We start from the raw sequence: 15,665 nt of genomic DNA on the forward strand, positions 1-15,665 counted from the left end.
TATATACATAACAAAATTATTTCTTTACATATCTCTTTGGCAAGTTGAAATCACTGAAGATACTGAATGTGATAGTGGTAAGGAATGTGCCTACCATTTCACTTGTATTATACACAACTCTTGATCAGTAATTTCCTCTGTCAGAAGGTCTGGTTGCCTGGATATTGGGTTGGGCCAGGATCACTTGGATACTGGATTGGACCAGGGTTACCTATATTTTGAGGGTCACATGTGAGTTTGCTAATTTGATTTCATCTGGTGTGAAGCAGTAGGCCCCTGGGTTTCCCCTTGCCTTCCTTGTCATTGACCTGGTTTAGTCTCTTTATGTGACTGGATGGTCTCTTCCTGGTTTGGTATATAGTGGATAGAGCACTGGCCCTGAAGTCAGGAGAACCTGAGCTCAAATCCAGCCTCAGACACTTGATATTTACTAGTTTTGTGGCCTTGGGCAAGTCACTTAACCCCATTGCCTTACAAAAACAAAACAAAAATAAAATTCATTTTGTTCCTTGTTGTGGGACTGAGGTACTTTGTCCTTTATTTTCTACTTTCCTTCACTTTTCTCTTCCTCAGGATTCTGAAAATCTTTTTGTGCAGCCCTGGACAGAATAGAGTTCTTTATGGCTTTAGCATATATCTTTGCCTGGATTCTATGAATATAGCATATATCTATAGTATACTAAATATCTTTTTTTGTATTTATCACTATTCTTTCTCATGGAGCTCCACTGGAGATATTTGAGGGAGAACTGGGCTCCTTTACACATCATCATTTTTCTATAACTTCTTTCTTTCTTTTAATTTTTCTAAATAAGCACATTCTCAATTTATACTCTTAGAGAATTGACTAGAGCACTAAAAAAAAGTTCAGGTGATTCTTCCATGATTACATAGCCAATGTGTATCAACAAGTCTTTAAGCCAGTTTCCCTGGCTTCAAAGCTAACTCTTTATCCGCTCAGACACAGGTCCCTGCTATGATTTTTCAGAAATAAAATATCCTCTTCTACTTAGGTTAAGGGATACCTCTGATACTTGCCAACTGTCATAAAGTAAATACATTGATTTGGAGTGAACAGGACACATGGCCATTTTTGGTAGACTAATCTTGTCATAACAGGCTTTGATAGTATGGTTTTTATGCTTTATAAGCTATAATTTAGGTATCTTGAAACCTTTGAAAATAATGAGTTGTGTTATAATGAACTGCTATAATACAGGGAAAACTGTTCGTTTTTTTAAGTACTATATTTTAAGTGAAATTTAGTAGCATGGAGGTAATCCTCATCTACCCAGCTTGAGTAGCTATAGCTTTTTCTTTAAATGCCAGAAACACATTCATATATGTCATATTCTTTTCAAAGAAAATACCATGAAAATTAAAAATTCTTTTTCATATATACTGTCACTTTGCTTAGCAACCCACCCCTTCCTTTTTTTAAACTAGGCAATACAAAGGTAAAATTTAACCAAAAGAGGTAATTGTTAATTTTGACTTAATGACATACCTCCCAGGTCTTTTGACTCCACTGGATTTTTGCTTTATCTTCTGTAAAATGCACTTTGGTCTTCTTAGCATATAAAGGAAAGCAATCAACCAAAAAAATGCAAATATTAAACGCAGTGGTATAAAGAGAGATGAACTTAGTACAAGAAGATATGGATCTGAGAATAAGCATTACCTATCACCATATGACCATGGGCAAATAACTTCTCTTTGTTTTAGTTTTCTCAAAGTTAAACTATGGATAAAAATAAGCAAAAGAATGTGAAAACACTGTGTAATTGTATAAGCACTACATAAATGAATATAAATATATTTATAAATATTTATAAATTTCTATCCCAGGATTCCTTCCTTTTCTTCATAGAGGAAAGTCTTCTTATCCTTGGAAGGATATTGGAATGAAAAGTATAAGATTTCAGATTTTCATTTCTGACCACATTCATCAATGGTGAGGAGATATGGGCCCATTTTAAAAATAATATTAAGTTAGGTGAGCAATGGAGTCAGGAAGACCTGAGTTCATTTCAGAACCAAGTCATTTAAACCCAGTCACACACACACACACACACACACACACACACACAATGATGTTAAAGGGTCTTGCTAACTTCTTTCTTCATACCTATTCTGGTAATCTTGAGTGCTTAACAGGTTAGTCAGAAGGATTCCTAGTTCAAAGGTTTTCCTTTTCATCAATCTGGCAGTGGAGCACTAAACATAAGCCGCATGTCTCGATTGGTCTGATTTTGCTGCTTTTACAGGATAATGGTTTTGGCATCACTGCCTTCCCCCCCCCTTCCCCCCCCCCCCCCCCCCAATGATACCAAAGCAATAGAATTTGTCAAGTTGGTGGTGGAGAGGAGTTGCATTCTTTTTCTCCTAAGATCTGGTAGAAAAAGTATGGAAGAAAAGTTCTCACTCTCTGGGGAATGTAATAGATGCTTTGTGTGGGTGTCTGTCCTTGAAGATGAAAAGAAACTTCCTTTCCAGAACTCCACCCCTCTGTCCATATTCAGAGAAAATAAAAGTGTTTGAGAGGCCAAACTTAAGAGAAACAGCCTCAAAGGAGAATTGTTGAAACTTGAAAGAGAAAAAAAAATACCAGTTAGGGAAGTAATAAACCTCCTAGGAAGGAGCCCTGAATAGATTCTTTATAGTAGACTATGAACATGTATCAAAAATAAAACATACTATTCTTTTTATTGTATATACATTTATATATACACATGTTCTCACCATACAAATATGCATGTATTTGTATACATAAATACACATGTGCATGTGATAGATATATACATGTGTGTACACATATATACATAATTTAAAAGAAAGAACAAAATGGGTTTTTTTTAAACTTATATGTATGTGTTCAAAAGCCTCAACTTTGGGAATTTGCACTTTAAGATTTTTTATTTTGTATTTTTTGCTTTTGAAGTTATCTTTTTTAAAGTTACTTTTAAAACAATGGTATTCCCCAAGGTGCTTGAGGAAGTCATGTTCTTCTATGCTGGTTTTACCTCAGGAGAAAAGAATGCTAAATTGTAGGGTGGTGGTGAAAGCTTGGTTCTAATCATTTTCGATGTTGATAGAAAATCAGACTTGACTTCATTGCCCTGGGCTGCTGAATCACTGTTTAAATCTATGACCCTTTTGATGTCTGATTTGCACAGAAGTTATAAGAGGCCTGGGAAGGAAGAAAGGGAGTATAAAAGGGATTTTCTGACAGTATTGTAGGAGCCAAGTTTTATTATTCTTATTTGGTTAAATCTTTTTGAGGAAAAGGATTGTGGTTTCTTTTGTTGTCGCAGTTACTATGCCATCCTTACCGCAAGCAGAGACAGAGAAGCATTCTAAATTTGATGTGTATCTCCTTAATAATGAGAACAGACTAAAATGTTTCATTTGTCATTTGTTGTAATCATTAGCAGAGGCTAAATATAGTTAAATCCAAGTGGTGAAATGCAGCGATTTTATAAAGTAAAGAGCATCATTCATCAGTGACTAAAAATGTGGTTGCACATATTAGAGGCATAGCTTTATAAGTCCCATTTCCAGTAATGTGGTATTTTTGTTTTGTTTTGAATATTTATGAATCTGAAAACATTTTAAGTGAAATTATGCTTATCAGTAATTGCATGCGCCTATCAACAATCCCTTTTTTTAAAAAAAAAAGTAGTAGCATAGAATTAAGCAGCTAAGCTCACTTTTCAGCTTTTAGCTTTTAAAAACATTTTTCTTTATTTGTAATACAGTGGAGGGATTTCAGCATTCTATCAATATTAGGGACAAATCCTCAACATGACTTCCTTTCCTGTATAGCCAATAAAAGTTATGATTTCCCCTTGGTGGGGAAAAGTGCCATACAAATAACATGTTTAAAAAAAAATCTACCAGAAATGTTTTGTGACCACATTCATTCCAGTACAGCCTGAACCCCTCCTCAAGTCCTTTTCTGATGCTTCATCATGGCATGGATGTGACCCTATCCTCTCAAAGGTCATGACAATAAAATATATGCAAAGTTGAGGCCCACCATGTCACAAAGGCTCAAGTTCAGGTCTGGAGCCTATCTGTCTAATGGTCACCAACCAGCCTGACTATAGTTAGTAAGGTTCATTGCTACATTGGCCATCAGGTTATGAATTTTTGGTCACAACAAACACAATTTACAAATTGCAAAGGGATTTCAGTGTGTGTAAATCTATGCTGATAACAATAACATCTGTATTTACAAGGTTCTTGAAGTATCAAACTGCCTAATAGAGTTACAATTCTCTTTATGATATTAAAAATGTCAGATAAATTCACTCTATGAACTTGACTAGGTAATGCTTCTAATCATACTGTATTTTGAGGCAAAATAATATTTCTGTACACAAATCTACATGATGATCTCAAAAGGATTAAATGAATCCCCATATAGTTTGTAGGGTGATCTTTTCCCCCCATAAATTAACAAGTTTCCAAATGTGAAGTTTCATATTCTATTCCTTACTCTCCTGTGAGCCAGCTGTGAGTCCTGGGCAAAAATGACTTCCTCTTTGTGTCTCAATTTCCTTATGTATAAAAATGAATGAGTTGTCCTGGATGGTCCCTTCAAGCTTTAAGACTACTTCTGTACTTGCATGATTCTCTTGCCTGTACTTATCACTGCCCCAGAAGCCATGACATTATTTATATAGCTGGTCCATGTCATTAAGGACTTATGTTTTTTAACATCACAGATCCTTGACTGTCCAAGAAAGCAGAAACAGAATCTTAGACATTTGCCATAGCCTGGCTTCTCTCTTATCAATCAATTAGTTAAAAAAAACCCAACTTAAGTGCCTACTATGTACTAGAGATCATACTAGACATCATAGATGGACAAAAACCCTATCTCCATCCTCAAGGAGTTCACATTGTATTGGGGGAAACATTTAAATAACTACGTATAGGGGCAGTTAGTGGTGCAGTGGATAGAGGACTAGCCCTGGAGTCCAGAGAACCTGAGTTTAAAATCCAGCTTTAGATACTTAAAAATTACCTAGCTGTGTGACCTTGAGCAAGTCACTTAACCCCACTGCCTTGTAAAACCCCCCCAAAAAAGAGAACAAACATCATCATCATCATCATCATCATCATCATGATGTATATACAAGACATATACAAAGTAGTTGGAAGGTAATCTCAGAGGGAAGATTACAGCCTAGAATGAATCAAGAATGGACACCTTCAAAAGGTCTAATTTGAGCTGAGTCTGGAAGGAAGCCAAGGAATCTAAAAGGATGTGAGGTGGGAGAACATTTTAGGCCTGAGGAACAGCCAGTGCAATGATGGACAATCAAGAGTTTCAATGGGTTGAAATGAGTACCTGATTGACATAAGCCAATTAGGAGAACAAGGAATAGTTTATCTGTCAAATTTGTGAAGAGGGGAGGAATTTATAACCAAACAAAAGAAAGAGAACTTTATAAAATGCAAAATGGATAATTTTTATTAAATTAAATTTAAAAGATTTTGCACAAATAAAACCAATACAACCAAGATTAGAAAGAATGTAGAAATAATTTTATAGCTATCGTTTCTGATGAAAAGACTCATTTCTAAAATATATATAGAGAACTGAGTCAAATTTATAAGAATACAAGTCATTCCTTGATAAATGATCAAAGGATATGAACAGGCAGTTTTCAGATGAAGAAATTAAAGTGATCTATAGTAATATGAAAAAATGTTCTAAATCATTATTGATTAGGGAAATGCAAATTAAAATGACTCTGAGGTATCATTTCACACCCATCAGATTGGCTAATATGGAAAAAAAAGGAAAATGATCATTGTTGGAGGGAATGTGAGAAAATTAGGGACAATAATACATTGTTGGTGGAGTTGTGAACTGATCCAACCATTTTGGAGAACAATTTGGAACTATGCCTAAAGGGCTATAAAACTGTGTACACCCTTCGATCCAACAATAATACTGTTAGGTCTGTATCCCAAAGAAATCATAAAAATCATAAAAATCATAAAAGGGGAACAAACTTAGAGGTACAAAAATATTTAGAGCAACTTTTTGTAGTAGCAAAGAATTGGAAATGAAGGGGTTGCCTATCAATTGAGGAATGACTGAACAAATTATGAATGTGATGGAATAATATTGTTCTAAGAAATTATGAGCAGGTAGATTTCAGAAAAACCTGAAAAGACTTAAAGGAACTGATACAGAGTGAAGTGAGCAGAACCAGGAGAGCATTGCATATACTAACAGCATCATTGTGTGATGATCAACTATGATAGACTTGGTTCCTCTCAGCAGTTTAATGGTCCAAGACAATTCTAAAGGACTTGTGATGGAAAATTCCATCCATATCCAGAAGGAAAAATCTATGGAGTCTGAATATAGACCAAAGCATACAATTTTCACTTTTTTGGGGGGCAAGGCAATAGGATAAATTGGCTCTCCCAAGATTACACAGCTAGGTAATTAGTAAGTTTCTGAGGTCAAATTTGAACTCAGTTTCTCCTGAATTCAGAGTTGGTGCTCTATCCACTGCACCACCTAGCTGTCCCCAATTTTCACTTTTTTAAAATTTATTTTATGTTTTTTCTTTATTGTGGTATTTTTTCTCTTTTGTTTTGATTCTTCTTTCATAACATGATTAATATGAACTATGTGAAATTTGATTGTACATGTTTAACCTAGATCAGATTACTTATTGTCATGGGGAAGGAGAAAGGAAGAGAGGAAGATAGGAAAATATAGAACTCAAAATCTTACAAAAAACAGATGGTAAAAATTATCTTTATGTGTAATTGGAAAAAATTAAAATTTTAAAAAGAGAGATGAAATATGTTGTGTGAGGAATAGGAAGGAGGCCAGTGGGACTGGACCATAGAATGCATGAAGGAGAATAAAATGTGAGAAGACTGGAAAGGTAGGAAGAGATCAACTGAAGATGGATTTTAAAAGTCAAACAATAGTTTTTTTGTTGTTGTTTTGTTTTTGCAAGGCAAATGGGGTTAAGTGGCTTGCCCAAGGCCACACAGCTAGGTAATTATTAAGTGTCTGAGATCGGATTTGAACCCAGGTACTCCTGACTCCAGCTTTATCCACTGCGCCACCTAGCCACCCCAAAACAATAGTTTTTTTAATTTTTTATCTTGTAGGGGATATTCATTCACTAGATCTTATTAAGCAGAAAGTTGATAGCATGGAGTCAGAATAAAGATCATGGATTAAGGATGATGTTTAGCCATTTTTTCAGTCATATCTGACTAAACCCTACTTGGGTTTGTTTTGGCAAAGTTATTGGGGGTAGTTTTCAATTCCCTTCTCCATTTAATCTTACAGATGAGGAAACTAGGGTAAACAGGATTTTAACTTAAGTGAGTTGCCCAGGTTCACACAGCAAGTAAGTTTCTGAATCCAGATTTGAACTCAGGAAGAAGAATCTTCCATACTCCAGGTCTGGCATCCTATCCACTGATCCACTTAACTGTAGAGGAATGTAGAAGAATTGGCCTTGGCAAGGAGAAAGAACAAACACCTCATACAGGACTGGTGTTAAGGAGGAGTGGGGGGGGGGGTTACTATATTTCACCATGTGTAAGATGTACCTTAATTTTGGGGCCTGAAATTTAAAAAAAAATGTTATTGTACTCAAGTTTTATTCATCAAATTCATACAACTCCTCATCACTGTCAAAACTCCCACCCATTAGCTCATCCTCATCTGCATTTGATGACAAACCACTGTGTTAGGAGAGGCTCTGATCCCTATCCTGCCTGTGTTCTGGTCTGTGGTTGACCACAAGCTCTCCCTGGCAAGTCCCTGTTTCATGAACCTGAAACACCAGGTGTGTCCTCCTTTGTCACTTCTTTTTCATCAGCAATTCTTCTGGCCTCATGCTGAACCATTTTTGTGGACACAGGAACTCCAATGGCTTTTCACTCCATCTCTTCCATTCCCTCTCTATCTCAGGCCGCTTGACTGACTTGTCTTTCCTGGCCTTCCTCTGCCAGGGTGTTTTCAGGAGGCTTTCTTCTTCCTGTAGCCAGTCTTGGATTGTTTTCTCAGTTGGAGAGGACCAAACTGATGTTCAGCTGCATGAATTCCATTCCATTTTGCAAACTGAATCACTTTGAACTTGAATTCAACACTGTATAAAAATCTTTTCCAAGCTATTTATGGGCAAAATGTGGCAAAATGGAACCTAATATACCACTAACAAATGTGAAACAATGAGCTCACAAAACATGCACGAAAAAGCAGGAAAATGCAAGTAAAAACTCTACAACCACTGTATAAGACACTCCCAGTTTTTAGAACCCAATTTTTAGAAAAAAATGTGTGTCTTATACATGGGGGAAATACATTATGTGAGTGATTTAAGATGATGGAGTGTGAGGAAGTGAGGTCTCAAAGAATGAGGCAGTTTTCAGATTAGAGAATGACAGGATGAGGTGAGGGTAGATCAAGAGAGGACTTTCTGAAAATCATTCAGGATTGCTTTTCAGGCAGTGAGGTCAAGTTGAGATTATACAAGATTGTAATGGACCCAGGCAGCATGGTTTCGTGATTTTCTCCAAGTCTGTTCAGCACCATAGGAATTAAAAGGTAGAGAGTAAATGGTAGGAGTAATCTAGGATTGACTTTGGTCAGGCATGATCAGCAATTAGTCTAGGGGGGGAAGAGATTCATTCTAGAGAATTGAGTGTAGTGCAGAAGTTCATCAAGAATTCTTTCACTTATTGAAGCCTTCTCTCATAAGAGTATCCTCAAATTAATGATAGGCTTGAAGTAACCAGTTCTTGGCATGGTCCTTGCTGTATTTTTATCTAAATCAAATTCTTTCATCTGTTGTTTACCTAATGCTCTAAACTCAAAGAATTTTAGGGAGAAGATGCAGAAAGACCATTAGGTCAAACATTTTATTTGTTACTATTTTGGTGATAGATTAACTATGATATTTTCAATGCTTTTCCAAGGCACTCCCCCTTAAACCACCTAATTCTAACCCTCCTCACCACCATCTTTCAGCTCCATTGTTTCTGGGTTAAAGTCCCTATTCCTGAGGTTCATATCTATGTCCTTTTAAGCAGATTGGAACCCAGAAATCTGGAATGGGGCAGCTTACTTTCTGTAAGCAAGCAAGCTTTCCTTTATGAAGCGATAAAAGACATTCACCCCTTAGAGCTACACAAATCCTTCCTAGGAAAGAGGTTCATATCTCTTTTAATAAAAGGCTACCTCAGGCTGAGAGCTTTTGATAGCATTTATTTTTTCCTCCTGTATTTTTTTAAAAGAATTTATTGATATTCTTTGTTTTTTATATCACCTTCGTTTCTGAATTTAGATCTCCCAACCTTACCCAGAAACCTTTCCTTGTAACAAAGAATAAAAAAAGAAAGGAGAAAAAATAGTTCAGCAAAAATTACCATCTGTGTGTGTGTCTGTGTTTGTAATACAGCCTTTCCCTGCTTTAATGGAAAGTGTGTATAACTAAGAAAAATATAAGTGAGGAAATCAGTCATTAGACTACAATCAGTAAAAATCTTGCATGTATCTTCATGTTTTAGTTCATTCCCTACCAAACCAATTTAAAAAAAGGTGGGGGGGTGGGGAAAGCTTGTGTAGATACTGTTCCTGCCTGTCGCTTTGCAGAGCCTTTAAAGTAACCTCTTTTGAATCTGGAGTAAGCTTTGGCTTCAAAAGGAAAGTGAGGTGGGAGGAGATTGGGTTTGTCCAACACTTTCTGAAGCAAAGGGAGTTTGGTACTACACTTCAAGGTGTTTAACAAAAATCATTTGCATTTGAATGCTGATCCCTTTGAGTGTGGGGCACACAGGAAATGGGCTTCTAAATGATAGATAAACTCTCCCTTTCCACTGGGAAGTTTCAAGTCAGGGCAACTGTGCTCTGCCCCGAGGCTTAAACCAAATCCTCTTTAGATCATAGTTAATGCTGCACCTGATTCTACAGCAGCTGCTGCTTTTGAACAGCATGATGCTTCTCCTCCCCCCAGAGTACTTGAAAGTACTCTTTCTGTATAGCACTTTCAGCCTTTGTAGAAGCAATGAGAAAAACAAGGTTGTGAGATGAAGTCAGGAGTCCTGTTTGGGAATTCACTATCCAGCCTTAGCAATCAGTGATTTGAACCATTTGCCAAGGCTTCCCTTCATAGCCATGGCTTAATTTGGAAGAAAAGGTGATGATGATGATGATGATGAAATGTTTGCATGGGAAATTTTTCCAGATGATACATTGGGTTATGTAGTTTGTTTTTTCCCCAGAAATGTATCAACAGCTGATTTTTTTTTTTTTTTTGCTAAGAGGTTATTTAAATCACTCACCATAGAGGAAAGAAAGTAACATAGAAAGCAGATCTGTGTTTGTGTGTGTGTGTGTGTGTGTGTGTGTGTGTACGCGCACCTGTGTGTTAATTCTTGAAGATCAATTTCAATAACATTATCCTTAAAAATGAAGACATTTGGGATGATTCTGAATTCACTTCACTGAACTGCCAAGTCGACCTTTATGGTAACCCTGTTAAGCTTGGGGATAACTGGAGGGCTCCTTTAGCCAGTGATCCATCTTTCCTGTGACCTAGACAGGAATGCCTCCTACTGACTCTCATGCCTTTCAAGTCACTTGCCTCTGAGCACAAGTCAGCTCTTTTTTATTTTTGCAATAGAATATCCTGAAACCTTAACTGTAGCTATAAGAGCACTTATCCCTATATATCTAAAGGAAGTGAAAATTAATGAAGGTTGTGAAAATTAGGATGTGGTATCATGAAATCTCAGGTTATCCTTTAATTGAACCATCACAGATACTTATCCTGCACTAGTTGTTAAAATTGAATAGGACCTCATTATGGTATAAGAAAATATTCATATATGACAAGATTAGGTGAGAGATGGAGCAATATAGTCCATAGCTTAAAAATAAATTTTAAACTATTAAATCCTGGTTATGTTCAGTAAAAAGAACCTTTCCTGGACTGCAGCTCTGATAGAGAATTAGGGATTCATTACATATTGGGTTTATTTAGATTGGGAAGGGACCTTAGAGAAAGACCATCTATTCTATTTTGTAGATGAAGTTAAGTGAACTGTCAAGGTCACATACATATAATAAGGGGAAGAGCTGGGACTTAAACTTAGTTCCTCAAAACTCCCTTATTCATTGCTCTTTCCTCTATATTCTGCTGCTTCTCCTGGGAAGCAAGGGCCTATAGATGTGTTCCCAAAGACTAGGCTTACCAGGTGCCCCACAAAAACCATTAAATGTAAACCATTAAGAATTGATAGAATTTGGAAGATAAAGGTGTTAGTGGCATAGTGCTTGCTATTCAGAGAGCCTGGCACTTAGCATGTCTGAAAGAATTATTTATATCTTTAATATTTGGTCTGACTTCAGAAGAATATTGTAATTGTTTTATGAAAGTAACTCTCCTCCCCAACACACTGAATGGATGTGATTAGATATTTAGATAGTTTTCTGCCCTGTTTTATTAGTTGTGAATTTCAAGGGGAATGGAATAGCTCAAGTGGAAAGAATGCTGAAGGAAGAATTATGTTTTTTGCTGCCATCTACAGATGTCAAAGTGCATTTCGATAAAGTCCCTGCAAAGAACAGGTCAACCTAGAGCAGAAATGAATGAAAATGTCCAAAGTATTTTTAAGATATATATATATATATATATATATATATATATATATTTCATAAATATATTCTGACAGTAATAAAATTTTGAGGGCAGTATTGGAGTTTCTTGCTCACTCTTCTGACTAAAAATGTTATTTGAAGCAATCATCAGAATTGTCTTTTTTAACATTTCAAATTGTCGAGGTGAAAATTTGTGTTATCCTTATGAATGGTACAACACTGGAATACTGAAGAATTGATCTTTAAGCTCAACTCCAGCTCTAACAGTCTGTAAATCTATAAAATATTTAAAATAAGTCTGAGGGTTGAAGGATAGTTTAGCTTCAGTACTGACTATTAGAAGTGTGATTAAAAGTGAGTAATAGACAATTTTATGAGGATGAATGATAAACTAGACAATCTTTTCAAGTTCCTTCTACGACAGACCTGCTGAAGGAAAAGTGATTTAGAATAACATCTACTGTAGTAAAATGGTGCCTGAGACATGTTCTATTCTGTATATTTGCCAGGCTTAATTTTTTTTTTTGTATTATTACTTAAAGGGTCAAATTCAGACAGGAATTACTGGAAAAGCGCTGGATGGAGAAAAAAGAAATGGCCATTAAGGAAACAAAGGAACAAGAAGAAAGAGAGAAGAGGCTAGAAGCTCTCAGGAAACAGGTGGTTTTGTTTAATTTGAGCATTTTAAGATGCAGTTAAAGACGCTTCTTTTTTTGGCTTGTTTGCTTTTTTGTTTGTTTTGGCAAGGCAATGGGGTTAAGGTCACACAGCTAGGTAATTATTAAGTGTCTGAAGCTGGATTTGAACTCAGGTCCTCCTGACTCCAGGGCCGGTGCTCTATCCATTGTACCACTTAACTGCCCCAGGATGCTTTTAAATATTATCAAAGTGATCATTACTAAAGTTAATTTCAAGACATATGCTTTTTGAAGTCTAACACTCTTAAGAATTCAGACACATCATAGGATTTAAATTTAGCCAATACCTAGTTCCTTCTGGTCACCTCCTTCATTTGACAGATATGGAATCTGGACTCCAAGCTGGGGCCGTGGGAAGTAGCTCAACGGAGGTTACTCCGTGAGCCGTGCGCAGCAGACCTTGGAGTCCAGCCTGGATTTTCTACTGTTCTTTCCCACACAGACCTTCACTCAAGGGACCAGAATTGTTCATTGTGATCACATTTATGCTGTCAGATGTGACCTGAGAATATTTAAACTTCATCCACATCTTTAACATTTCAGTGCCTCTGTGTCAGTTCTAGTTTGTTAGCACCTTGATAATAATTGAAAGTAGTAAAATTCTGTTGTAGTAGCCCAGGATTAAAACAATTGCAAGGAACCGTTAGGACTTCATCCATGCTTTGAGATCCTCAATTCAACAGAGCTTATAATTGCCTTTTAAATGCTACATTTCTGTAGAATTGTGGGTCATGGTTACTTAATTCCTAAATAATTCTCTTTCTATAGGTATTGAAGATAGATTATAACAGTAAAAAGTAAAGGGCTGGAATTTCAGGTCTTGTGATGGAGAAGCAAAAATGGACTAGATATTTTCTATGACCCCATGATCTTTGAAACTTATTCAATACAGAAAATAGTACCCAAAATAAAGCAAGTTCAGCTCTCTTCATGATCTAGGATCATGAATCTAAAAGAAAAAATTTGTGAATACATAAACTGATGCCTCCCCTGAGCTCACTGAGAAAATCCTCTGCCAATGCCTTCTATGCTACCAATATCAAAGCAGCACTACTCAATTCAAGGACCAATCCAACTCCATACCCTAGTCCTGCCTTTCCCCTTCCAGTGCTATGGAGATCCAGCTCCAGGATGCAGAAATTTAGTGCCACAGCAACAGCTTTCCATGCTGCAAAAGATCTCTATGAGAAAAACAGTGGAACAGAGGGAAAGAAGCAGGACACATATTTGAGCCTGAGACAGAATTCAGCCCCCTCCCATAGTCCCTACCTGAGCCTTCGAGATCCAAACTACAGAAATCAACCTATGACTTTCAGGGCCAAATGAGAGGAACAGAGGGAGTGAGGTAGGGTGCTAGAATGGGACATTGGTTAAGGGATACTGTGAGGCACTTACCTGAGGGAAAGAGTCCAGTCTTCTACTAGGACCATATTTATTCCCTGAAGTGTTGCTTGAAGCAGAGACCTAGACGGGCAAACAATGACTTGTCTAAAATGGGAGATTGAGATGCTTTGAAACCTAGCCTTAGGGAAATAACTTTGAGAGGGTAGGGAATCTGGAAGTGAACAATAGGGGAGAATGAATGGAAAAAAAGACTAATTTATCCAAATTCTCAGGAAAAAAAAAACCTCAAAAAAAAGCAGATAACTCAATAGGGAAAACACAGCTAAAGAAAATATGACCTCCAGATCTAATAAATGAGTTCAGGCATCTCTAAATAAATACTGAAAAAGAAGGAAAATGACCCAACACGTGATGAGACAGAGAACCCTGTGGAATTTGAGAACATAAAACTACAATACACTTTTCTGAGTGGTTAAAAAAGAAATGAGACTTATGAGAGTAAAGTTTATCCCTTTACAACAAAAATAATGTGCAGAATATAAAAGATGAGTCTGCTGCAATGGTAAATGTCATCAAAGACATAAAAGAGAGAATAATAGATTGGAAGTACAAATATATTGAAATGAAGAATAATCTAGAAGAAGGAAGCAAAACATAATGATATTAAAAGACAATATGACCATTATCTAAACAAAACATAGTATCTTGAAGACAGGTTGTATAAAGACAACCAAAAGATCATAGACCTTCCAGATGAACAAGCAAGACCAAAAAAAAAAAAAAGCCCCAAACCTGAACATATTGCAAGAAATAATACAAAAGAACTTCCCAGAACTTCTTTACTTAGATAATGAAATGCCCATTGAAAGACTTCATAGATTGCCTCTAGAAAAACTCCAAAGAAGCAAATTCCAAGAAACATGACAGTTTAATAATTTAATTTAAAAACCAACAAAGTTCTCCAGATGATTAAGAGAAAGACCATTAAATACAAAGGAAAGAAAATTAAATAACAAAAAAATTAAAGGCCTTGAAGAATATTATGAAATAGAATTCAATTTTGCAGAATTTATTAATCACTTTCATTGTACAAAGAAATGTGCTAAATTCTTAGAATGCAAAACCAAAGCCAAAAACTATCCCTACAACTCTCAAGGAGTTTATACATTTTGCTGTAATTCATGTATGAATTCTTGAAAACTATGATCTGATTATTTAAACCTCCAAGCAGTCTTTTTTTCTTATTGGTCCTTTTTCTTGAGGTGAGAAGGATTAACTATTTAGTTTTTTTCTCCAACAGAATGAAAATATATTAAATTAGCAACTTATTGTGCATTTTGTATTCTCAGGGAGGATAATTTTTATTTCAATAATTATATATATATATATATATATATATGTATATAGCTTAATGACCAGTTCTGTGTTTCTAAAACCTGATTTTGATACAAAAAGCTTAAAGACTATGACTATAATTCTATAATTTTATCTTCAGTGAGCTCATTAAAAAAGGAGGAAATATTGTTGGGCCAGTTTAATAATCATAAATATTCACAATTGTACTATTAGAACTTTTAAATTCCATTAAAATATTTATTTAGCATTGTTATATGCAAGGAACTATCCTAACTACTGAAGCAGTAAGAAAAGCAGGTTCATAATTTACGTAATGTCTCCATTTATTTCACTATAAATAATTGTAATATTTTTTTGATAGAGGCTTTCTGTAAAAGTCCAAAAAGTACTTTTTTTTGGTATTGAATAGATTTTGAACTATCTTATCATAGAAGTACTAGATTTAGAGCTAGTTAGAACAATATGGGGACTATGTGGAAGAGGAGAAAAGCCAATCTTTCTGAAGTCAGAGCAATTGGCACTGAACCTTGCCTATGTGAACAAGTTACTTAACCTGGCTCAGCCTCAGCTTCCTCAAAATGAGGCCATTGGACTGGATGGGTTCTAAC

General features: G+C 35.9%; 1 protein-coding gene across 2 annotated transcripts in view; it reads left to right on the forward strand.

Moving 5' to 3' along the window:
* Window positions 1–15,665, forward strand: part of CCDC148 (coiled-coil domain containing 148) — a 323,980-nt gene that overhangs the window by 298,295 nt on the left and 10,020 nt on the right. For both annotated transcript variants that reach the window (XM_074215932.1, XM_074215933.1), the window contains one exon: window positions 12,202–12,319. In XM_074215932.1, the coding sequence (XP_074072033.1) occupies window positions 12,202–12,319 (118 nt within the window). The remainder of the gene's footprint in view (window positions 1–12,201; window positions 12,320–15,665) is intronic.

The sequence above is a fragment of the Macrotis lagotis genome, chromosome 1, assembly GCF_037893015.1.
Source record: "Macrotis lagotis isolate mMagLag1 chromosome 1, bilby.v1.9.chrom.fasta, whole genome shotgun sequence".
Taxonomy (NCBI): Eukaryota; Metazoa; Chordata; class Mammalia; order Peramelemorphia; family Peramelidae; genus Macrotis; species Macrotis lagotis.